Raw genomic sequence first — 24,688 nt, 5'->3', positions numbered from 1 at the left:
TTCCAATGTTGTACTGATTTCCACTCATTATAGACAGTCTGATCTGGCCTCAATCAAATGATGTCTAATTCTAAACTCAACCAAACTTTGTTCCACATTTTATCCTAAACAAGACAAAAGTGATTAATTGCCTTTCTAAATTGTATCTAACTTCCATCCATCCATCCATCCATCCATCCATCCATCCATCCATCCATCCATCCATCCATCCATCCATCCGAGTTTGCAGAGGAAAAAAACAGACATTCCACTCCAGCTCCTTCTGGGGGGAGGGGGTACCAAGTTGTTCCAAGGCCAGAAAAGATACATAACCTGTCCAGTTGAGTTGTGGATCTGTCCCCAGCAACTCCCCTAGTAGGATGTGCTCAGAACACTTCCAGAAGAAGGTATCCAGGAGGCATCCTAATCAGATGCCTAAAATCCCTTCAGCTGCCTTCTTTTGAGAAGGAGCTGTGACTCTACTTCAAGCTCCCTTCGGATGATGGAGAACCTCACTCTAACTCTAAAGCTCCATCTTTACTATGCAACCTGGAGCCTTTTAACGTCGCTATTCATTTACCAGAGATAAATGCATACTGTTGATTTTTTGTATTTGCAAGAAAACTGTTATGCCCTTTCTTGTAGTCAGACCAATTAAAAACCATAATGTAATGACCTGTTTATCCTGTCTTAAACAGGATAAACTGCTAAATAGGAGCAGTTGAACATTAAAAAGAATGACATATAATGGAGTGCAAACACTGCATAACTGTTAAACTGCAGGGACATAAAGATGTCCTGCACTGTACTGCTTGCTGAGCTAAACTATGAGTTAAAATTAATCATAAGCAAGTGAATATCAAGAACCTGCAAGGTATTACACATGAACTGATGTTGTGTGTCGGCAAACATAGCTACTCTTGCATGCCTGCTCTCAGTGTAGGAAGGAATTCATTTGCATAACCTGCTCTTTTTCTTTTAATGTCACAAGATATGCATTATTTAGATTAAAACGATAACAAAAAACAAAAAAACAAAACAAAAGCTTGTTTTCTGGATGGCTCGGAGTAAATTTACATCTTTTCTTATAAATAATTAAGAGTAGAGTTGTTTCTGCTCCAATAAAAGGCAAAGCCAAATTAGTGAACAGAGATATCATTTCAAAATAATGCTCTCAAGAACCACTGCTAAAAACTGCTGTTACCATGGCAACAGCAGATTTTGATGGTAGACCTTGCATGTGATTGTATTTTATTGCTGTTGCTGGGTAATGTCTCTCAGCAATGGGGGACACTGACAGTCTGGGGAAAGGAGGGTGTGGATCAAGTGACAATGTTTTTCATTTTTTTTTCTACTGCTATTCTGCTATTTACACTACATTACATTTAAAAGCACTAAACAAAGGCAAGAGTAAGTCAGGTGAATAAGTGAAAACAGGGGAAACTGAAGAACACCTTTGTATATTTTGGTGGTTTATGTCAAAATAAAAAATTTGTTTCACACTAAATCATATCAGGTTTTAGTGTCATTCATAGGTAATTTTGTTCATTTACAAAAGTTTTATTTATGCAGAGTTTAATTATCACCCCATAAGCCCTCTTGTGCTTGTAAAGCTCATGGGAATTATTTATTAAAACACAGTACAAATTGTTCAGAATATTTAATAAATGATGTACAACTCATAAAATTGTAAAAGTCAGGTTTAAACTGCAAACAGTGAATGTGCCAAGAATGTTTGGATCTGTTATCCTGGTGTCTGCAGTGTCAGGTCACAAAGCCATTGAATGAATCTGTCACTCCCAGATGTTCTCTAAGAAGGTGTTTAAAATTCAAATAACTCTGTTAAACCATCATTATAAAAGTGTCTGAAAGCTTTTAAAAATAAATTACCAGTCAAACGAACTAGAAGGTGATTCCACAAAGGGACAAAACCTGGAGTCCTCTAAGTCTTCTATATGTCATAGAGCATACTGAGAGCTGTGAGTAGTCTGCAGTTTTTGAAATGAAGACAAACTGGTGTTTCCATTTGGAAAATGGGATGTTTAGGTGAGGACTGGTCATTAAAGTTTTAACAGAGCTCCTGAAATTGGTGACATCCACTCATTTTCAATAGCTTTTTTTGAAATTGAGTTTTGAAGACAGCAGGTTGAGGAAAGAGAAGTCCAGACATCCCTCTTCCCAGCAATCCTCTCCAACTCATCCAGTATTCCAAGGTGTTCCAAAGCCATAGAGGTTATATAGTCTGTCCCACTGGTTCTGGGTCTTCCCTAGGGTCTCCTCCCGGAATGTGAACAAAACACCTTCAAAGAGAGAAAACTGAGAGGCCAAAATGACCTCAGCTGACTCCTTTTGATTTGCAGAAGCAGCAGCTGTACTCCAAGCTTCCCCCACATGATGGAGCTCATTACTTTATCTCTAAGGCTGAGCCTGGCCACTCTAGGAAGGAGGCCCAATTCAGGTGCATAAATTTTGTTCATGATCTCATGACCATAGGCGAGGGCTGGAAAGTAGGTGTACCAGAAAATTAAGGGGTTTTACCTTTTGGCTCAGCTTTTTCTTTAACCACTACAGATCAGAGCAGTGTTTTACTGTAGATGAAGCCCAAGTCTGTCTATCAATGTCTTACTCCAAATAGTTACACACGGACAAGACAGTGATATTGTGGATATAAAACCCTTTCCCATCTTTACTATGACATATATCGTGGTTTGGGTTGCAGGGGCTGCAGCCTAAGCAGAGAGGCCCAGACTTCCCTCTCCTCAGCCACTTGGGCCAGCTCCTCCGGGGGAATCCTAAGGTGTTCCCAGGCCAACCGAGAAACATTGTCCCTCCATCGTGTCCTGGGTCCTCCTCTGGGTCTCCTCCCAGTGGGACCTGCCCAGAACACCTCACCAGGGAGGAATTCATAAGGCATCCTAACTAGATGTCCAAGCAAACTCAATCAAATAAAATCGTTTCAGAGGAAAATACAAAGAGTTTTAAAGATGCATTAAGCTGGTTGTGTAAGTGTGCACATCTTGCAACTAATAATTTGTTGAAGCACTTTTTGATTTCATTACAGCCTTCATTGTTCTTTGGAACACAATTAAAGTAACTCTGATCAACCTGAAATTCATCTGTCCCAGCAGGATTTTCCTGACATTTGCTCTTTTCCATTCCACAGCAAAATCCACAGTTCACAGAGAGACTTAAAAGTGTCAAAATGATCTCTTTAGTAAAAGGAATCAGCCAGGAGAAAGTTACAAAAGTTTACCCCAGCATTAGATAACCAATGGATCACAGTGAAGACAATATGCAACAACACTGACTGTACTGAGAACTGAATGTCCCTACAAAATGGATGAAAAGACACGAGAAACTGGTCAGGGAGGCTGCAGAGGGGCCTACACCAACACTTAAAGAGCTGCAGGAAGTTCTGAGAAGTTCTGGTTGTGTTCTCCATGTGACAACAATCTGTTTTCTTCTTCATATGTGTGTGGACTCTGGAGTAGGGAAGATTTCTCTGACAACGTAAACCATCCAGGCTTGGCTAAATGTGGCAAATAAATAAAATGGGCATTTGGGAAAAGCATGTGGAAAAAATGTGTTATGGTCTGATGAAATTCCTATCAAAATTCCAATGGAACTGACAAGATTCACTGGAAGGATACGGTAAATCAACCACAACACAGGAGTGAAACGTTAACGAGACTACTGGACCGCTGAGAGAATGTTAACCTCAGGAATGGGAGGAGAGCGACCACCGGGAGCAGCGGAGTGGAGGCTTGGCTCGGTGGACACAGCAGGTAAGCAGTAGAGACTGGAACTTGCTCGTGGTCAGACAGGCGTAGGTCGGTACCGGGAAAGTTGAGAGTGGCGAACTTATCCAGTGGGGCAGGCGGAGAGTCTAGGTCCGAGTTACAGGCAGGGGTCGTAGTCCAGATTTCAGTCCACCAGCAGTAGTCCGATAGGGGCAAGGCACAAGGAGTAAACCAGGGGACATGAGCAGGGTCAAAGCACAGGAAGACAATTGGGAAACACTGGAAAACTACTCACATAGGTTTTTGATAATCTGGCTCTGGAAGAGAGAAGAGAAAGGGAATATATAGGGTGTGGGCCAGGTGCGGGAGAGACAATCAGGGAAGGGACGCAGATGATTAGAATAAGCAAGATTGAGAGACGTGGCAAGGCATGGCATGAGGGAAACACACATGATCATCACAGGAACAAGACTGTTGATCATCAAATGAACACCATACTCACAGTAACACAAGCATCATACTTTTCTTCAGCTGGAACTGGGGGTTTAGTAGGGGGGTGGAATTATGAAAAGCCTCAAATATCTGTTTAATTTGTCTTAAAACATTCAGGTGCCTGCCAGAAAGCTGAAGATGAATTTCCTTTTTCAAAATGGCAATGACCCCAAGCGTACATCAACAAATCAACAACAACAACAAAATGTCTTAAACAAAAGGAAGTTTTGGAACATCTAGGCCAGAGTCTTACCCAAATCTGGTAGAAAATCTGTGTGGTGACTTCAAGAGGGCTGTGAGCAAGAGCTAGATAGATGATAGATAAATACTCTTTTGATCCCAAGGGAAATTCAAGGATGAACTGTTAATTAAAAAAAAATAAACACAAGAAACATTTTCCCAACATACTAATATAAAAAGGTGCAATAGTACAAAATAATTTTAAAAATGCCCCTCCCCCATTTACACACATACACATATGAATACATGCATACCCATGAATACACACACACACACACACACACACACACACTTAGATGCTGTCACAATCTGACAAATTCAGACTTTAGCATTGAATTGTACAGAATATATGTCAAAAGTTTTAAAATGACTGATTGTGATTTCATTTTTTTCATGACAAAAATCTGGCATTTGAACAGGGGAGTGGAAACTTTTTAAATCTACCTGCCTCATTAACTTCAGGCTTATATTCCACACAGAGTGAGCATTGTACCTCTAACTAGTCAAGAACCATAAACTCAGATTTGGAGGAGCTGGTTCATCTCAGCCTCTTTACACTCAGCTGCAAACTCCTTCTGTGCCCACTAGAGTTCATGGCTGGAAGGTGTCAACAGAATCACATCATCTGGAAAAAGCAGAGATGACATCCTGAGATTTCAGAACCTGAAACTCTCCTCTCTATGACTGCACCTTGAGATACCAGCCCAAATTGGGCTGGTACACTAATGCTTGAACATGGTGTTTGCTATGGACAATCAATGCCATGCAAAAAAGTTCTGCTACAAAACTCCACTCAGAATCAAATTATGGAGGCTGTTCCTCCCAGTCTCAGTCACTTCCTTCCCTGTACATCTGTTGTTGCCCCCCAAAATTTAGCCTCTAACATCAGGGAGGTAAATAAGCCCCTCCACCTAGTAAAGATGGCAACTCCAGGGAAAGAGGGGTCAACTGAAATAAGACTATAAATTGAGTTATCCAGAAAAAGTGTAAGAAAATACTGAAACTGACTATTGTTCAATGTGAACTCCATCCATCCACCCTCCTTAACTGCTTTTTCCTTTCCAGGTAATGGGAAGCTGGTGCCTATCTCCAGCAGTTATTATGCAAGAGGTGGGGTACACCCTGGACAGGTCACAAGTCCCCCACAGGGACACATAGAGACAAACTAGACAAACAATCATTCACATTCACATCTATGGACACATGTTTTCGGTCTGTGGGATGAAACCAGAGTACCCAGAGAAATCCCACACATGCTCAGGGAGAACATGCAAACTCCACCCAGAACCACCGGGAGGCGAACCTGCGACCTTCCTGCTGTGTGGTGACAGCTCTAACCATAAACCACTAACCACTGCGTTGCCTAGCTTTGTTAATGTTAATCTCTCAAAAGGTATTAAACATTTATCAAAGACTGAGCATTTTAAAGTTTTTAAAGTGCTAAAACAAAAACAAATCACATCAAGAACTTGTATTTTTTCACAAGTTTAATTAAATATCAGATATTTTTTTACAGATCCAATGAATGCACAAACTAACAATTGTTCATTAAACAAAAGTGAATAATAATTAATGTGGCTGTGGTTTCATGCTTAAAAATTTGAAAATTTGGTTGATCATTAAATTACATTTGACATAAAAAGATGTACAAGTCCCACAATGAAATGTCATTTTACATGCCATCAATTTCAAAGCCTTGAGATAAAAAAAAACATTGAACAGAAAAACACAATAACCTATTAGAAAAAAAGTATTAAAACTACAAATGCAGGATTATGTTTTGTATCATAGTTTTTCTGTTAACATTTTGACATGTTTTTTGAATTTAGCGCCTGAACTTCAAAATCTCTAATAATGCGTTACTGAAAGCTGTTTGTTTGTTAAGAAGGAGTGGGTCGGTTAACAAAATCAACAGTTTGGTGTGGTTTTTGGAGTCATGGCTTTTAGTTAGACTTTTTCTTACTTCTGTTTTTAAAAAAAAAAAAAAAAAATTAACCTATTTTGAAAACAGAAATATCATCCATCAAGTATACAGAAACCAGCATTTACACATTTGCTTAGAACATAAATAGTTATTCATTGTCAAATCTTAACAGAATCTTAACAGAATTTTTATGATACTAAAATACATAGTTACTGAAACCTTTAAGGGCTTTTGTAGATGTTCATCACACAAGGTCTGAACTGACTGAAACTCATAGGCTACATTTATTAAAATGTTAACATTGATGGTTCTTACAAAGACTGAGAAAATATAAGGGGAAAATGGGCTCTTAAAGCTCTGACATATTTATATGAGAGGACGTACAGTCCTTCTTTTGGTAAAATACAAGTGCTTCAAATGTAAAATTCCCTCTAGATTTCATAATCATTACAATAAATATCATTGGAACTTTGTCCTATTTGACTTACTGATAATGAAAATAATGATGATCAGTACACTGGCATTGTATCTATTGTTTTGTTGACAACTCATTTTTTTCACTGATTGTTCTTCAGCCTTATGTTGTGATGGCAATGCTTCACCAAAATGAAGTTAACATTATTATTTTTTACAGCAGAAAATTTTATTCCACTCATAAACCTGCAAAATCTTTAATAAACTCACGTCTCAATCACGTTACATCACACAGACTGAAGCAGACTTAGATAAACCCAGATCCTGTGACATTCCGTATTTTACATTAAATCCCACCTTCAACGTCCAATTCTGTGAATCTGTCCTCATTTTATTCTTGGTGGGAAAACATAGGGCCCTAGTTACTGGCGCAAAGCTTTTTGGCACATGCGCTGAACTGAACAACGCACGTCCCCAACGAGACAAGGGAACTGAAAGGTTCAAATCTTTTTATTATAACCCATTCCATCACTAGCGTAAAGTGACAAAATTTAACATATCCAAAACTTATGCACTGTGTTTCATACCAGTATAGAGGAAAATTCTCAATATACAACAGGTTTTACGCATAACAATAACAAGAGATACAAAATCCTCTAAATTTTATTGTTTGTTTGTTTTTTCAGAAAAAAAAATAGTTCAAGGAAAAAAGGTTGATAACTACAATAACAGGATTTATAGTCTTGATGAAAGAAGTGTAGACTACTCTGGCATACTGATATACTCCTACTGATTTTTGCAGATATTATACTAACATGCATAAAGTTGGAAAAACACTGGCAACATTTGCAGAATCAGGACTATGGTCAGATTATTGTGAGGGCTTCGATAGTAAACCCCCTAATAAACAGGATTCAGAAGACACCCAATCATGTTTTGGTACATGGTCCGATCCAAAGATATTCCTTCCTCCTTCAGGAAGAGAGAAACCTGCCACTGTGTCGAGCAACTGCCTGTCAACATGCACAAACAAAACAAAATGTTGGAGCAAGTTAGTTTGTATACATTTAGTTTATGTGTTAGCATTTAAATCTAAACCACAGAAATATATTCATCATTTTATTAGTCAAAACATACCCCTGAGTGTCTGGAGAAGTTGGCATGAGCATAAAGGAGCAGTGCGATGTCATTGTGTCCTGCCTCTAATGCAATGGACAGAGCTGAGCTGTCATCCTGTTAGCACATGACACAAAAGATAATAAAACACTTTAAATTAGAAACTCACAAAAAAGCATTATAATTTAAGTCATCCAAAACTTCTAACACTACATTTTCCTGATACAAGTACTTTACATTTTAGACATTTTAATACAATGTCTCCTACAAAGTTAGAAGTTTCTGTTTTTAAGCTGTAAGTCACCATGTTCAGAGTTGGTTAAGAAGCTGCCAGAGCTGTAGCATTAGTTGAAAGAATGCATATGGCCTGCTGGTGCATATTTATCTGTTAGTGCTTGGAGTATGTGATGGGGATGACTGTCAGTTACCATCACAACCAAAGTTTTGCTCAATATCTAAAAGTGACTGTGCTAAAATCGTTTTTGTGTATTCTAAGGTAAATTAGTTGAATCGAGATGACTTTAAGAGTTAATCAGTTGTAGATGCACATCTAGAAACTACTTTCTAAAAGCTTTGTTAAAATTTGTTCTGTAGTTTTTGAGATATTTTGCTAACAGAAAGAGGGAAAAAAAGTCACACCCAGACACTGGGAATTACATGATTGCCCGCCTTTCATGTCAGCGAGTGATAATAACTCACATACACTGTCAGTCAGAGTGGCATCACAGTCTGGCTGAGCCAGCAGAAGTTTAACGATGTCAGTGTGGCCGTGCTCGCTTGCACACATCAGCGCTGTGGAGCCTTCATCATCCTGGATGTTAACCTCTGCCCCCTGAGCCAGGAGTGCCTGCACCATGTCCATTCTGCCGTGGCTCACAGATAGCATGAGAGCAGTCTGACCAGCCTGGACAGAAAAGGGGCGAAGGTCAACACACAATGGGCCCAACCATGCTGAGCATACAATTTTTAGGACTGAAGTATGGAAATCTACTGGATATTCAATGTTGATGCAGACATAATGTGAAAAGTCACACTTTCTGAGTTTATTCATTAGATACTATAATTATTGAGTACACTATCTATTGAGTATGTCTTTAAAAGTAAAAACAGCTTATGCTGAAAAAAAGGTTATAACTATTTTGGTGAAACCTTGTAAATTACATTATGATCAAGCTCATGTGATACTATGAAATGTATTAACGCATTGAGCATGCACTGGGAAAGAGTCTCAGCTACAACTACACCCATTTTAGCTCAATATCTGTAAAAGTGCCTATGTTTCAGCCATTTTTGTGTTGGCTAAGGCTGATTGGTTGTGGTGGCCATCTTGAATTAGGTTGACTCCAAAAGTTAATAAGTTGTAGATGTATGTCCCAATGACTATTTTCTGACAGTTTTATTAAAATAGGATCAGTGATTCATGAGACATTATGCTAACAGTCAAACTAACAAACAAATAGATAAAAACACCATTAATGCCTTTGGAGGCAGGTAATAAATATAGGTTGAAAAAGGCAGTTTTTTAAAATGAACTTATTTTATTTTTGCATTTTGTTTCCCATTAATCTTCTTGTCAGAACATTGATCAGTGGAGCATGAGAATAAAACTTTTCTAATATCAAACTGAGATTTTATGCATGTTTTACCTATCTACATTCCCATTAGCCTTAAAGCTCTGAGGGGCACATGGCTTTAATTGTGTTAATTTTACTTTACTGTGTCTGTGTAGATGTGAATGGAGTCCTGTCCTAAAGGCTGGCAGGGCTTTTCCCACTGATAGAAATCAGTCAGTTACCGGTTTACTTCAAGCTTTAGCCACGTTAACAATAAAGCTTTAATTATGAACCAATACAAACTCAGGTTTAAATGAAGGACATTATTAAGAAAGGAATTTTAAATGAATGACATTATTAAGAAAGGAATATGCTAAAATTTGGCTCATGAAGAGTCTAAACACCCACTAAAGACCTGCACAAAATCACATTTTCGCATTGCAAGGCTGGTAAAAATCTTTTTGTGATATTAAACCTTCATCTGTAACTTTTTCATTTACCAAGTACACAATGGATTCACAAGAGTTGTATCAGTCACCTGGCTGGCCTTGGCATTAACGTCTCCTTTTGCAAAGAGCTGCGCAATAATTCTCAGGTCCTCTGGATTATCCACAGCTGCCAGGGCAGCCAGCATGATGGGAGTGTAACCTGCCGTGTTCTGTTGGTTCACGTTGCACACATCTGCAGTAACAGAGGTAAAAAAAAACAACAACCATGAAAAAAATTTTTTTTTCAAGAAAAGCATCATATATTACATACCTTAAAGGAATAAATATCACCTGCTGCTTTTTATGCCAGAGTTTTAAACTGAAATCATCTGAGACAGGATGGAGTTAGAGTTGTTTTAGTCAAAACTTGAAAATTTCATCTCATTCAACATTACGGTTCAGTCAGTTTTACAGACACTGAGCTAAAATGTGGTGAGGCAGAGTCATCCCCAACATCTCTGCTTAAAACTTTAGTATTAACTGTTGGAGTCAGCCCTGTTTGTCTGTTAGCAAAATATATCAAACAAGCTCTTAAATTAAAAGCCTCATAGTTTAATATGGATTTACAAAATAAAACATGTTCAAACATGATAACGGAAACACTTAAAGAGAATAAATTGTCATTTTAGTACAGACCATCCCACTTATTTTCAACTTATTCAATAACAAAGCAACTGGTAGAAATACTCTTAAATGACCTTCTGCTCTGGGTTTTGTTCAGCTAATTCTTGTGGCTTCAGTGAGACAGTTTTTGCTCACAGAGGCATAAAAACATGTAAACATGACTTTTAAATCAGTGAAAGGTATGAATATATATCAGACTTCTATTAAAAAGCAGCTCATGTGTCATGAGGTTCTGGTGCAGGTCAGAGGATTACCAGAGGGCTGAACTATAAAGTCAGGTTAACAGGTTAGCTGCAATGATGAGTTAAAAGTCTGAGTTTTCAGAATCACAGGGGAGAATTTCTTTGAGTCTGGTTAAATCACCATAGCAACAGAGACTGAACTCATCACCTGCTGTTTTAGATCAGGTGATGAGTTTCGGAGTTTATATGTGTATATCATCATGGTTATACCCGCTGCTGTAAGATTTTAAAGACAAATTTAAAAGTTTCTCTGTTATCTTAAATTTACTCAGTTCACTACATTTATGTTGGTGTTTTTGTATTCAAGGATATATTTTCATTTTAAATATAATCTAATAAATAGAGCTTGTGAATTTTAAGTTTAGGTAAAATTATTCTATCTGACAAGAACTATTTCTTTCACTCCCATAATTCTCAGTAAATGTGAAAAATATGCTGGAAAACTTGAATCCACTCAAAAGCCTACATTTTCCCACTATGCAGTCTTTTGTTAAGCTACCGTAAAAAAAATGTGTTCATTGTGCAAGATATTATTATCAGAACCGTAATTTAAACTGATCATACAGCCTCTTTAATATAACTGGACGATCACTCCAACATTCAGACAGCTGGTGAGTTGATCTGCTTGTTAATAAAAATATTTCAAATCAAACTATAATGACTGATAATTTTACTGGGACATTGTTTCCCAACATAACTTTAAAAAAAAAAAATTAAATCCCTGCCATGCAGTTCTGCTGACATAAAGAGACTGAAATTACAGTTATCAAATAAATAAATTCCTTCTAGTTATCTTCAATAGTATTAGTTTTCATCAGGCTGTATGTTATATTTAGACCATGATCTTTCCACTTGATTCTCTGACATGTTTTTAGAAGTAAGTTTGGGAGTAAATGATGCTCTCTGTTTATGATCACGTCAGGTTATATCATTAACTTAACTAGTTACCAGCTACTACAGAACAAAACCAGCATTAGCAGTGTCAGCCACTGATGTCTGACTAATTTTCACAAAGCTTCCTATTAAACTAAGAAAGCCTTGTTTTAACTTATAAAACAAACAAATATGTTTTAAACTCACCACCACAGGTTGAAAGTCTGAGTCTCTCTGAGCTAAATGAGCAGTTTTCTTCCTTTAACTCGTAGCCAAAGTGACTCCTAAACATGGGCAGGAGCTCCAGGAATATCTTTAGTTCAACTTCAACAGAATTTGGGGTGGAGCTTTAGCTGCCCGCCAGTTAACAGGTGATGTGTCAACAAGCGTACGTCTGCTCAGTTTTAATCCGCTCTGGCAGACAAAGTGGCCCGCTGAGTGGGCAGGGTTTGTACACAATCTCTATGACTTTATTTAAAGTCAAACTCCTTCTTCGCAGTTCGTCATCACTTCTAGCTGGTATATACGCTGGCTTACTGGTGAGGAACAGATCGGTCACTGCAGGAGCTTACGGTGTGCTTTTTTTCTCCTTCGTTTAATTTACATGCTTATATTTTTTTACTTAGTAACAGATGGGATTTTAACTGTATCTAAGTACAATACTTGAAACAAAACATACTCACGTACAAGTAAAAGAATATAATTAAATACTTACCTAAAAAGTACAAAGTACACAAAATTATTACTCAATTGCAGCAAAGCGAGTAAATGTAATTTCTTTACACCTCTGGTAGTATCTGAGCCTCATCGCCTACACATACTCTGAGCACTAACCGATTGCACGAGATGTAAAAAAAAATTGCATGACATCACCCATAACGTCATTTTCAGTGTTTGACCAAAGTGGCTACAACTTTTACATTTCTCAACATAAGATGATCATAGTACAAAACCCTGGTTTGAAAGGTGGCAGGCAATTTGCCTTCATTCAAGGAAACCTTGGCCTTATTTTTGAGAAGTTGCAGATGCATCAAAGTAGGAAGGCTCTCCCATTTGTATTGTAAACAAGCCATACAGTCACATAAAAGATGATTCTATTCTTTTCTAAAAATTAATTTATGTTTCAAGGCAACCTAAGACAAAGATTAAACCTTTACATATAGAATTTTTACCCCAAAACAAGGACCTAAGATACAAAACAAAAAACGCCTTTTCCAAAAAATTTCAAAGATTTTTGTACCTGCATCAAGCAGTTTTTTAACAACACCAAAGTTGGAGTGAGAAACGCTGTAGTGTAGCGCCGTGTTTCCATTGCCATCGGCCATGTTGGTGACGTACTGCAACACTGAGGGTGAAATCTGTCGAAACGTAGATAAGTAAGCCCCTACAATGTCAGGAGCTGCTGACCTGTGGCTGGACACGGAGAACCACTCCTGTTGGAGGTCGTACAGACAGTCCTGCTACGAAGGAGAAACAAATATTGCATGTAACACACACACACACACACACACACACACACGCACCCACACACATACACACACACATACACACATAGTTTACAAGCAGCCATAAATCTTTTTGCAGGGAAACACTGACTATGATGAAAATTAGAACATGTTATCACTAATAATGTAAATAAATATTGTAGGAATGTGACTAAAAAGAAGCATTATCAAGAAGTGACTCACAATAAACAAAATCTTAAAAAAATGAAAAAAAAAAAAAAATTAGACTAAGAATAATAACAAAAATGCACTTAAACAATTTAAGTCTTGGTGCACATTTATAAATATTCTCTTTTGCTGAGAAAAGTTGTTGCTTCTAAGTTTAAGAAAAGGTTGAGTTTTAACCTACACAACAGGCACATCCCTTTTCTTCTTGTATCTGGATTACCAGATATATATTTTTAAATAATAGACTTGAGCACACCCTCCTATAGCTCACACCAGGGATGGAAGGGGAAAGACGCTATAAAATGTGCTTTTGTGCACAAGTGCAGACATGTCAATCCTCAAAGAGAAAACAAAAAAGAAAACGTACCATTTCTCTGCTGGACAGAGCTGTGGACTCACTCAGATGCATCTTTAGAGCTTGGCAGGCAGAAAACATCTTTTCACTTAACTTACATCTGAGGGAAGACAAATCTATTGAGTTCAGACTTGAAGAGCTTGTGAAAAATTCACAGAATAATTAAACTAATGCAGTGAGGCATTTAATTGCAACAATCCCTTAAAAACAGACTATTTTCAGTCATGCAGGAAAAAAGTTCACCTTCTTTTAGTTCTAGGTTTTACATATTGAGACATAATAAAAATGATGTGATTTCATTATGTCATTATTTGTTAAACAAAAATACAGCCAAAATGGAAAAGCTGTGTGAGAACAACTAAGTCCAGCCACAGGTTCTACAGGTTTTAGGAGGTTCAGTGTCAGCCTGGTGCTGCTGGTCAAAGTATTGATTAACTGATCGTCATAAGTGTGTCCAGCTCAATAAAAGGTGTATGTTAACATAATGCCAAGACATAAAGAACATCTAGGCTGCAGCTTCAGATGTTTTGTCATAAAAGAGCTCTCATGCAAGTGTCAAAATCCAGCTCTAGTGCTCTAGAATATGGCAACTAAATTGAGATGCCAGCAACAACTTTGTGACTATTTTGAGAAAACATTTGTTGCACAAATTCTATGAACATATTCAACATTTAGGCAACAAAACTGTAAGCTTCTGTGACTCGTGAGGAAACTGAGAACTCTTACAAACATTTTGAGAAATTTTACTACCACCCTGTGAATGCTGTTTGCCTGCTAGTCTCTGATAGTTACAGCCCAGTCTGGCTTAAAGCAGATTTTATTTTTTCCATGTAATTCTAATCTACCATAGATGGCTTCAGCAGTACATTACCTCTGTTGCCTATTTAATTTTGAAGTTCCTTTTAGACCCTTTTTGAAGCCATCTTTTCCCTTTTTTGCTTGAATCCCATCTTGAGAAGAACTCCTAAAAGTCTGATGTCCTCTTCTTGGTTCTTCCTCATGCTCATAGGTTGACATTGGGTCCAATCTAAAGTCAAAACACAACCCAACAGGCTGAGCCTGAATGTTCTAATCACATCCAACATGTTTACCTGTAAAATGTCACTGTAAATATGATACTTACCCTGTAGTCACCTTCATGAACTTCATGCTTTTTCTGTTGCTACCACAGCACTGGTCACCACCTCGTTTCTTCATTACTAACCACGGCTTACAGACATTCGATCTGTCTAGAAATAATAACCCAACACTTAGATTTAAGGCTGTGTTCGCATAAAAATAAAAAGTCCAATAAATGTTTTCTATTTTAAGCCTGTTGCATCCCAACAATTACAGCTGTTGTCACCAAAAATGTTTTTTGGATAACTCTGCAGAACCAACCAAAAAATAAATAAATCTGTGATAAGATCCCCTGTCAACGAAGACAAATGCTGAACACATTCTCAGACACCAGTTCCTCCTACAAAATCATTTAATTTTAGACACTGAACCACAAAGTGCTATGTGGCACAAAGCAACTTCCAAACCCAGAAATCATTCCAAACATTGCAAGTGTATCCCACAGAAAGTCAAATTGCCAAACCAGAGGCCGCCACTTCCTCTGAACCAGGTTCAAATTTAAAATGGGCCATGGGAGTGTTTTCAAAGAGAAAAATTTAATTTTAAAATATCTTTAAACTAGAGTTCATTTGCATACACACCTTTCTTACCAGTATATATTTATTGAGTTTCTGTATTAAGTACATTTGAACCAAATGGTCTGAGACACACAAACAGGCTTGCTTACCTTTCAGACTGGAGGCTGACTGTTGTTCTAACATATTAATCATTTTTTTCACCTCTGACTCATTACCATCCTTTTGGTTGGTTCCTGGACTTTGGCTGTCACTCTTACTGGAAACAACTAAAGGTTCAGGTATGGAAAGCAAGTTGGTGTTGGCTGCAGGAGAATAAAAAGGCAATATTTTAATTTTATCAACATGCCATGGCTGATTTATGCAATGCATCCAGTAAACAATAAGGACAATGAAGACAACTGGTAGGGTTCTGATGGCACTTAGGAGCAACTGATGTTTTTTTTAGATTTGTTTGACTTGGAACAGGAATAGTGACATACTTTTTTAATGACTGAGCAAACCAATCATAAAAATGTTTAGAGCAGGCAAACATTAAAGTATGGTGGAATTTGGTTTTAAATTACACCATGCTCTAGAATGGTGTAATTTAAAACACAATACCAGAGAAAACAGTGATAAATTTCCATGAAATGTAACTTAGTAGCTAAATAAATAAATTCCTTGAAGAAATGCAAATTATACACACTTTTCATACCAGCGTTTTAGACAAAGGTTATCTCATATGGAAAAATGACTAAGTTAAAACCATTTTGATCAAACCTTAAAAATAACATTGTGCTCAATTTCAGGCAGTATTACAAGATCTCACACTCACAATATTTTATAAATGATTCCCAGCTACTACCATATAAAAATTTATCTCAATATCTGTACATTGGACTGAGCTATTTTTGTGTTTTCAAAGGTTATTTGGCAATGCTGGGTATCTTGCATTGAATTGGCTCTAAAACATAATCAGTTCTAGATGAACACTGAGTGATTTTACACTGATTACTTTCAGAAGGTTTTATTGAAATCTGTTCAGTGGTACATGAGATACTTTGCTAAAAGACAGACAGGACTTCCTTCAACAGGTAATTGCCAAAGTTTTAGGCAAAGATGTCGCACAATGTTGTGTGCTCAGAGTGTGTGTTGGGGATAGCTTTCAGCTAAAACCAGAGCAAATTCTAGCTCAGTGTCTATAAAACTGATTGAGTAAAGTAAAGTTTAATAGGTATGGCAGCCATCTTGAATTGGGCTGACTCCAAAAGTTAGTCAGTTGTAGAGGTACAGCCAACAATTAAATGATTATTGATTTAATTCAAATCAGTCCAATGAAGGCAAAAACATTATCTCCTGATTTTTGTCTTTCAGTGGTGGGCAATAATAATACATTCATAAACATGTCCTCTTTCAGCTTCAGTAGAAGACCACAACTTAAGTTACAATGTGGATTTTGAACACACATGTAGTGTTACCTGTTGGTTGAGAGGTGAACTGATGTTTTTCTGTCCGTCCTTGTGCCACACTTTTGGTTTCACAGAATGGTTTCTGCCTGCTGAAATGGTCACACTCCCCTGTGAGGAGGTCCCCATGCTCCTTTAAGAGCCTGTGCATCTTCTCTATATAATGGTTCAACTCAAGATCCCACTGGAACTGTGTGGAATGTTGGAAGTTTTGACTAGGCGTATCAGATGAGATGGAAATATCCCGTATCCTCCCTTCTCCAACACCTACACTCTTTGTCTTGATGGGATCAGGAAGATGGGATGGTCCAGAGGCCATATTCCGAGTTTTCAGTCCCACCAGAAAATTCTCATAAATACTTGTGAATCCAACACCACAGTCTCGAGTTACCTTGTTCCCTCGCTCTGGTGTTTGCTTTAAAATACTTTCAGCTAGATTTGCAGTATCTACACCAATTGAACGGGTTTCTGTTGTACACGTGAAGCCTTGAATCCTGTTGCCAACAGACACTGTCCGAGTGAAGGTGTGAGTGGTGTTGGTGTGCTTGTCTTGTTTATTGAGAAGTGTATTTGTACTGGAATTGTTGCTGAAGGCTTGGCTAGTGTTGGTAAAACGAGACACTGAACTGGATACAGTGTTGGTGAGTTGTGAAGCTGTTTGGGGTGTTGCCATGATTCCCAGATCAACTCCTTTAAACAAGTCGGAGGAAAAACCTTGGGAAACCTTTTGCTTTGCCTCACAAATAGTCATGTTGATAGAATAATCCCCATGAATCATTGATTGACACTTAATCTTTTCTTTCTTACACTCTAGATTCTCTACTGGTTCTTCTGTGTTGCATTCTGCATCGCACAGCTTTATCTCTGTCACAGTTCCTTGTGTTCTGGTGGAAGCTTGGATCCCCACAGCCTTTTCTCTGGTCTCCACTCGCTCCCTGATCTCCCAGTGGTTGTTGGGCACATCTGGGCCAATGCAAATGTTCTTCATCGTAGGCTCACAAGATACTCCCACACTTTTGACCTGTATTGTCTCTCCTGTGCTGGCATCTCGAAACTCTATGTGGTTACCTACCCCCTGGCTGTTTGAGGACAGCTTTGTTTCTGTGCCCATGCTGACAGTGAATGGCCTAGCTAAACAGGCCTTGTCAACTCGGTTCCTGGCTCCTGCAGTGTAAAGTTCCAGTTTCAAATGAGTCAACTCAGTTTGGAGAGCTGATTCTTTCAACTCTGCTTCTAACTGGCAAATTTTCTCCCTTAGGGCACTGTTTAGTAGTCTCTGGGCTTCAAGCTCTGCCTCTTGTTCTGAGTAAAGTCCAAGATTAACCTCTGTCACTTCGGTTGCAATGGAATTTGTCTTTATCTGATCAGTGAATGCATATTTGTTTACTTTAGAGGTTTTAGACACAGTCATATCCACACTTACATCAGTTCCGACAGCAACAGACTTAGTCAACTTATTTTGCAAGGCGCTATGGCCTTTTTCATTACATACTTGCAATTGCCTATTTTTGATGGTTCTTTCCAATGCCTGCATTTCCTCCAATAGTTTCTTGAACTCTCTAAAGTCAGTACAGTCATCTTTCCCAACATCTTTAAGTTCGGGATCTGTGCTCACCCTATTCTCAGAGTCAGACTGTTCTGCACCATGTGGTCTTTTCCAGGTCATATCCTCATTGCCGCTCTGGTTTTTTAGCTGAAAAACCAGTTGCCTCTTTTCTTCCTGAAGGACAGAGATTTTTACCTGGAGGATAGGAATGATCTTTACCTGTTCCTCTAGCTCCTTCAGCTTTTCTAGAGCTACCACCATCTGGTCACGAACATGCTGAAGCTGCATCGACCCAAGGCTTGTAACTGGAGTAGATCTGCCAGAACTTTGTGGGCTCATTTTCAGGGAGCCAGTACTGCCTCTACTTCCTAAGGATGAGCTGAGATGGGCACTCATATCAGCAGCAGGCTTGTTCCCATTGTTGTTCTGATTATAGGCACCCAGGCCAGTGAAGGGTGAAAGTGATCCAGGGGTACTCATACCTCCAAAGCTAGCCAGTCGACGACGGGGAAGGGGCTGAGGTGGGCACCGGCTTGCGACATCTTGACTGAAGTTTTTGTGGGTCTCCATGGTTGTCTGTTCTGTCACAGGATTTTGTTTTTGTGAAGGTTGATATCTTTCAGGCTGTCTAGGCATTGACTCAGGAAGTTTCTGAGAGGTGCCAGGAATTTCAATCTTGGAAGGTTTGCTGTCCAATAAAGAACTGTGTGATGGAGGAAGAGGAGGTTTACCTTTTGATACAGAATACATGCCCATAGATCTTGTATCATCACTTCCAGATAATGACAAAGACTCTGCAGACTTCCACAAGCCACTTTGTGGTTTTTCCCCATTATTGAGAGCCACTCTGGGCCTCCTTTTCAGGCTTAGTCGCTTAATGGTGATGCCGTTTTGGTTATTGTCCAAATCCAGCTGATACATATAATCAATCCCTGAGTAGTTTGGAATGTACTCCTCAGTGTTTTGACCTGTTGGACCAACAGAGGAAAAGATTTAATTTTACATTCTTAGAGTAGTATCTCACTGGGATGCAGCTGTTGAAGGGGCCAGTTGGCAAACGGCTTTTGCAAGAGTCTCCAAAATGTCTTGAAACATTTCAAGGGTTTTAAATGACCTATTGTGTATCACAGAGGCTCACAGTTGTATTGCTTGAATTTTGAAGAAGTTCAAATAATTTGTGCAGCAAATGTTTTCTCAAAATTGTCACAGAATTGTAGCAGGCATCTTAAACTCAGTTTGATGCCTTCTCAATTTTGTTTTTGTAAATTCTAGACTGCTAAAGTTGTATTTTGATACCTGGAAGTTTTTTGTATGACAGAAAACATCTTAGACTACAGCCCCAAATGTCTCAGTCTAAAAACCACGCTAAATAAATAATTATTTTTAAATATAATTAGTATCAGCCCAAATCTGCCTATTTTCATAAAAAATACTCCAGTAAATTAAATTCTGTCATGAGGCATCATCATGGAGGCATTTGGCAAAGTGGGTATGATGTGGGCGACAAAATAATGTGCATGACCTAAACTACAGATTTGCAAGTCGCACAGACAAAAATGGATTGTGGTTGTTCAAAAATTTGCTGCTCAAAATGCGTCTGTACCACTCGCTGGTCGCAAACACTTCAGTCACAATTAAGTGAGACTGAAACTGAAAATTTGCCCATTTCCTTTCTTTTCTTTTGCACCAACTAGTCTCCATCAGTCAGCCTGGTGAGATACAAGCCTTACACAAGTACAATTGTATAAAAAAGAAGAAAAAAGCACATACAGTATGTGATAAAGAATTCATTTAGTTTAAAATTTACTATAAATCTAAACACATCAATGTTGAAAATATAAACAAGTTCTGAACATCCTATTCATACATTTTAAACACAATCTAGTACTCTTTTCTCTTTTCTCCTATATTCTAGTTTTACAGTTTTATTTTTTTATTCTTACCTCAGTATATGTTCCTCAGTGAATATTTCTATTCAGTCTAAAGTCTTCCTTCACCTCAAATGCTTCTGACTATAATCTCTCAGCTTTTCCTCCAAAGGAGGAGGGACAGAGGAGGACTTTCCACTCGCAGACACTGTTTTGAGCAGCCACTTTTTCCCCAAACGGTACGTTTCTCTACATAGACTGAAGGCACTCTATAATTACGCTGCAACTCTCCCTGTAAATTCTCAACCATTCTCTTGGCAGGTTGTTTAACCACAGACATCCATCTGAATATTTTGGCCAGCAAGTAAAAAAAAGCAAAAAGAAAAAAGTAGAGCAACTGATTGAAACAGTTCATTGGTATTCATTTAGTCTATATTTAAATGGTAACATCAGCCACTTGTGAAAAACTTAGCTTCTTTATAAGTTTAGACTAAAACTGATAATTTAACATGCTTTAAAAAAATAGGTTAGAACTGTTTTGTGCAGAACATGCAAAAACATATTTTATTACAAGTTGTAATGTTAATGTAATGTTATGGTTATTAGCATAATATCAATAATAGTTACCTGACACATTTCTCAGGATGTAACTGCTTTGAGCCATGTTTCAGAAAGCATCAGAAAAGAATGGTTCCTTTCAATCTAATCAAAACTCTGTCAATAAAAGGAAAAAAAAAACAACAATTTAGGTTTGCTTCACATCCCAAATGTTTGTCTTTTCATGCAAGGTCTTGCTTCCTATTAATCCTTTTCTCTCTACAAGCCCAGTTCCATCAGTCAATACCAGCTAACCTTACATTGCTTGCATATCAGAAATACAACACCCAGCTGTGCCACATTATAGTTCATTCTGCAAAACTGCACTCAGGAAAAGGCCAAGCCTCACTGCACAACACTGACCTGCTGCAGCACCATGCCATATCAATTTCTCATCAGTAAGCAGCTTCAGCAGCAAACTCACCCAGTTTACTTTTCACACTTCCTAGAGCATAAAGTAATGAGTGTTTTATGAATAAAATATGTGGAGGGAAAAAAAGTGAAAAATGATCTTTGAACTGCATTGATGTCCACTTTTCCTTGTGCTCATATGACACCGTGAGTCATATGAATCACATCTGAGGAGCCTGCTGCCTTTCTTGTCAGAATTTTAGACAGGGTTTCCCCCAGCGTATTATAAGCCTGGTGGGCCGTCAGGCTAAGCTCCGCTTGTTTATTATAAATACGTCATTTTTTATACACGTTTTTTTCCCCAAACCGCTACCTTTATGTACCTCACTGCTCGAGGGTACGTGCGCCAACAGTGATGCAATCGTGCTGTCCCCACCCCTGTGCGAAAGTCCCGCGCGGTGTCGTGTCATGCACCTCTTATAAATTGGTGCAGACCGCGCACGCCGCCCTCCATTCATAATGGACGATATTGCTACTCTAGTGGAGCTGGTTCGCCTGTATCAGCGCAGAGCCCTGCATGATTCTAATGAGCCCTGAGGCCGAGCCACCTTCAGCTACCTGGAGTTAGCAGGTCGTCAGAGCCACAGCAATAAACATCGAATGAGCAGGTTTGACCAACAATGGTTAGTTGAGCAAAAATTCAGCGGGTGGCTTTACAAGACCGAATATGGTAAGCGTGTTTTGTACTTAGTGAAAATATTATCCATGTTTACCAGTAAAATGATGCTATTAAATTCAGCATAAGATATGTTTTGCGTACTGATCCAACATGCAGCCTGTGCCACAAAAAGCACAGAACAGTACAGCAGCTTTCTGTTTTTCAGAGTTCTCTGTTGTTATTCACCAGCCTTGACGTGAGACGTGTGTTGATGACTTGTTTGCACTTTTTTAATTTATGTTAATTTAATTTATTTGTAAATGTGATTTAAATTAGGATTCAAATTAAGTGCAAACAATTAGCATTTATTTTAATTGTATTTTTGTTTAAAAAATTGTTTCAAAAAAAAAATTGTTTTTGTAAAACTTCCCTGTCAACTTTAATCTTTTTTTTTTACTAAATCACGGTTGGCGAATGGCCACCTACCACCGGGCTTAGCCTCTTTTCTGGGGGAAACCCTGTTAGACAAAGATCATTTCATGCTGAGAAATGAGGGAGTTCTAGCCATTTCGATCAAACTTTAAAAGTAGCTTCATGCACAATCTCATGCATGGAGTGCATGTTGTGAATGACTCTCAGTTATTACCACGTCAAATCGTACCTCAACATCTGTAAAACTGACATTTCTGTGTTGGCTAAGGTTGCTTAGCTGTGGAGGCCATCTTGAATCAGTTGCAGAGGTTACATCCAATGAATAATTTCTGTGAGTTTCATTAAAATATGTCCTGTGGTTCGAGAGATTTTGCTGACAGGCAGACTCAGAAACATGCCCGGGCGTCGGCAAAAAACCCCATTATTGCCCACCTTTTGCACTTTGGCAGCGGGTCATAATCAAGATAACAAACAAAGTGGCAGGTAAGCGTTAGTAAAATAAAGTGTTACTGTGAAGTACACTGTAATGTAACTATGTCTTATGGGGACAGTTTGGACATTGTAAAGTGGCGTTCTGTGCAAAAGAAAGAGCAATTAATATCTTACCTGTTGTAGATGGCTCCTAGAATAACCTCAGTTTCGAGAAATAGCATTTAGTGCTATGATCTAGTACAGTATAGTACAGTATACAGATTTAGTACAGCTATAGTAAAAATGTACTATAGTTGTGGACTGCTGTTGTCTTAAAACAGCTAAAATCTCAAAAGTTTTACTTTTTCAAGTTTCGGTTGTATTATGAACTTTTACATCTTCACCAGTTTCACATTAGACAGATACTTCTGTGGAATTTTATGGTCATTTGCAAGTGCTATTAGCGGCAGAAGCAGCTAGCTGTAGCACTTGTGGTCCATCTTGAGGCCCTTCCAGAAGGAAGTTTATATTTCCGCTGAAATAACTGTGTAATGTAAAACTGACACCAATGTAAAGTAAAGTGCGAACCACTTTGAAAGTTTGAAGATTTCACATGCTTTAAGACGACAAGAGATCTGCTTTGGAAGTGCCAGGTCAAAACTATCCTCTTTTTCTCCAAACTTAGGTTTTTCTAAGAGCTATCTACAACAAGTAAGATATTCACTGTTCACAACCTTTTCACAGAGCCACACCTCAAAAAGGCTGAACTATCCCTTTAAATGTTGTCATTATTTGAATATTTAGTTTTGATGCAGTTGGATTTAACAAAAAAAAAAACAAAACAAAACAAAAAAAAAACATTTCAACTTCTAAACAAATGTTATTTTTCATAATGTCATTTTCATAAATACAAAAACAGTACCATGAGTGTAGGGCCGTTTCTGTTTATAACAGTGCATTAAAAACAGCGGGGATGTTAATATATTATAGTTTTCGCCCAAAGACCAGACTTTGTGTCATTAAAACTGTAGAATTCTGTCGTGATGAAAAGTACAAGGAGCCGAAAAAAACGCTGCTTAAACCTGACACCTTGTGGCCATTATCAGCAAACAAACAGGCTGCAGGAGCTACCTCTGAAATACTGAATAAAACGAAGCACACCTTGATTTCTTATACAGATTTCATGCCTTCCTGTTTTTGAACTGAACACCTTTGAAACATCTTAGCTGATGGGGGAGGGATCACTCACCTGCGTAGCAGAAAAAACATAGACGCCTACAATTTGTTAACATGATGGAAAAGAGTTTAAAAACAACGTTAAACAGTTTCCCTGTTAACTAAAACCACGTCCAGTAATTCATGAGCGCGGACGCAGCGCAGCTTGTCACTTCTTCTTTCCTTTCATGCATTTACTTTTCAAACGTCACATCTGAAGACTTGAGAACTAGAGTCGGGCTTTGCGCATGCGCCAGGAGCTTGGCTCGTTCAGTTAGGGGAGAAGTGCCCTCAGTAAAATATTCATCACATTATCTCATATAAAATGCACTAATGCTCCTCGATGAACTAAATTAAATGCCTTTTAATAGGAAATTTGGTTGGCCGTTTGAAAAACGAAAGGCTTTAAAATAAGTCTAAAAAATTGTAGTCTTTATTATTGTTATTTCACCTTTATTGATAGTTGTTAAAGAAATGTTTTTTTCATGCAAGAAACAATTTGTTGTCTAATCTAAAATAAAGTAGAAAATAATCCTAATAATCCAGCAGGTCTAAATTAAAGAAAATAAATAATAATAAATATTATTATTATTCCAAATATTTCGCCTATAACCAATGGCATTGAGCTGAACAGCGACATCTTGTGGACACACTAAATACTTGTATCAAGTTTTGTTTTATTTTGTTATTAAAATATGTTTGCAAAAAAAATAAGCTGTGTTTTTAAGCTATTTGTTTAAAATAGATTTTGAAAATATATTGAACATTATAGTAAAAGTTTTTTTGAGTAAATACCATTGCTCACACTCTTGTGT

General features: G+C 38.0%; 1 protein-coding gene across 4 annotated transcripts; it reads right to left on the bottom strand.

Moving 5' to 3' along the window:
- Positions 1 to 5,920: 5,920 nt before the first annotated feature.
- LOC108242586 (KN motif and ankyrin repeat domain-containing protein 1) lies at positions 5,921 to 24,079 on the bottom strand. Of its 4 annotated transcripts, none has more exons than XM_037979597.1 (11): positions 23,908 to 24,078; positions 16,808 to 19,309; positions 15,500 to 15,652; positions 14,837 to 14,942; positions 14,585 to 14,740; positions 13,726 to 13,813; positions 12,926 to 13,142; positions 9,997 to 10,139; positions 8,609 to 8,809; positions 7,927 to 8,022; positions 5,921 to 7,802 (listed from the first exon to the last, which is right to left on the bottom strand). In XM_037979597.1, exons 1-11 carry the CDS (start codon positions 23,948 to 23,950, stop codon positions 7,764 to 7,766), a joined length of 3,744 nt encoding a protein of 1,247 aa, XP_037835525.1. In that variant the 5' UTR covers positions 23,951 to 24,078; the 3' UTR covers positions 5,921 to 7,763. The 4 variants fall into 4 exon arrangements, 3 of the variants coding, with proteins under 3 accessions (XP_037835525.1, XP_024864168.1, XP_017282999.1); XM_025008400.2 differs by having other exon boundaries at positions 12,926 to 13,145; positions 23,908 to 24,077; XM_017427510.3 differs by lacking the exon at positions 23,908 to 24,078 and adding an exon at positions 20,285 to 20,374 and having other exon boundaries at positions 12,926 to 13,145.
- Positions 24,080 to 24,688: the final 609 nt, after the last annotated feature.

The sequence above is a fragment of the Kryptolebias marmoratus genome, linkage group LG14, assembly GCF_001649575.2.
Source record: "Kryptolebias marmoratus isolate JLee-2015 linkage group LG14, ASM164957v2, whole genome shotgun sequence".
NCBI lineage: Eukaryota > Metazoa > Chordata > Actinopteri > Cyprinodontiformes > Rivulidae > Kryptolebias > Kryptolebias marmoratus.
The sequence above is the reverse complement of the archived record's forward strand: the minus strand, read 5'-3'. Positions and strand labels throughout refer to the sequence as shown.

Coding starts and splice junctions, on each gene's coding strand:
- LOC108242586 (XM_025008400.2), bottom strand. CDS start 23,950: ATGTTAACAAATTGTAGGCGTCTATGTTTTTTCTGCTACGCAG. Junction 14,943..15,499: donor GTCAGCCTCCAGTCTGAAAG/GTAAGCAAGCCT, acceptor TATTATTTCTAG/ACAGATCGAATGTCTGTAAG. Junction 13,814..14,584: donor AAATTAAATAGGCAACAGAG/GTAATGTACTGC, acceptor GTCTTCCCTCAG/ATGTAAGTTAAGTGAAAAGA.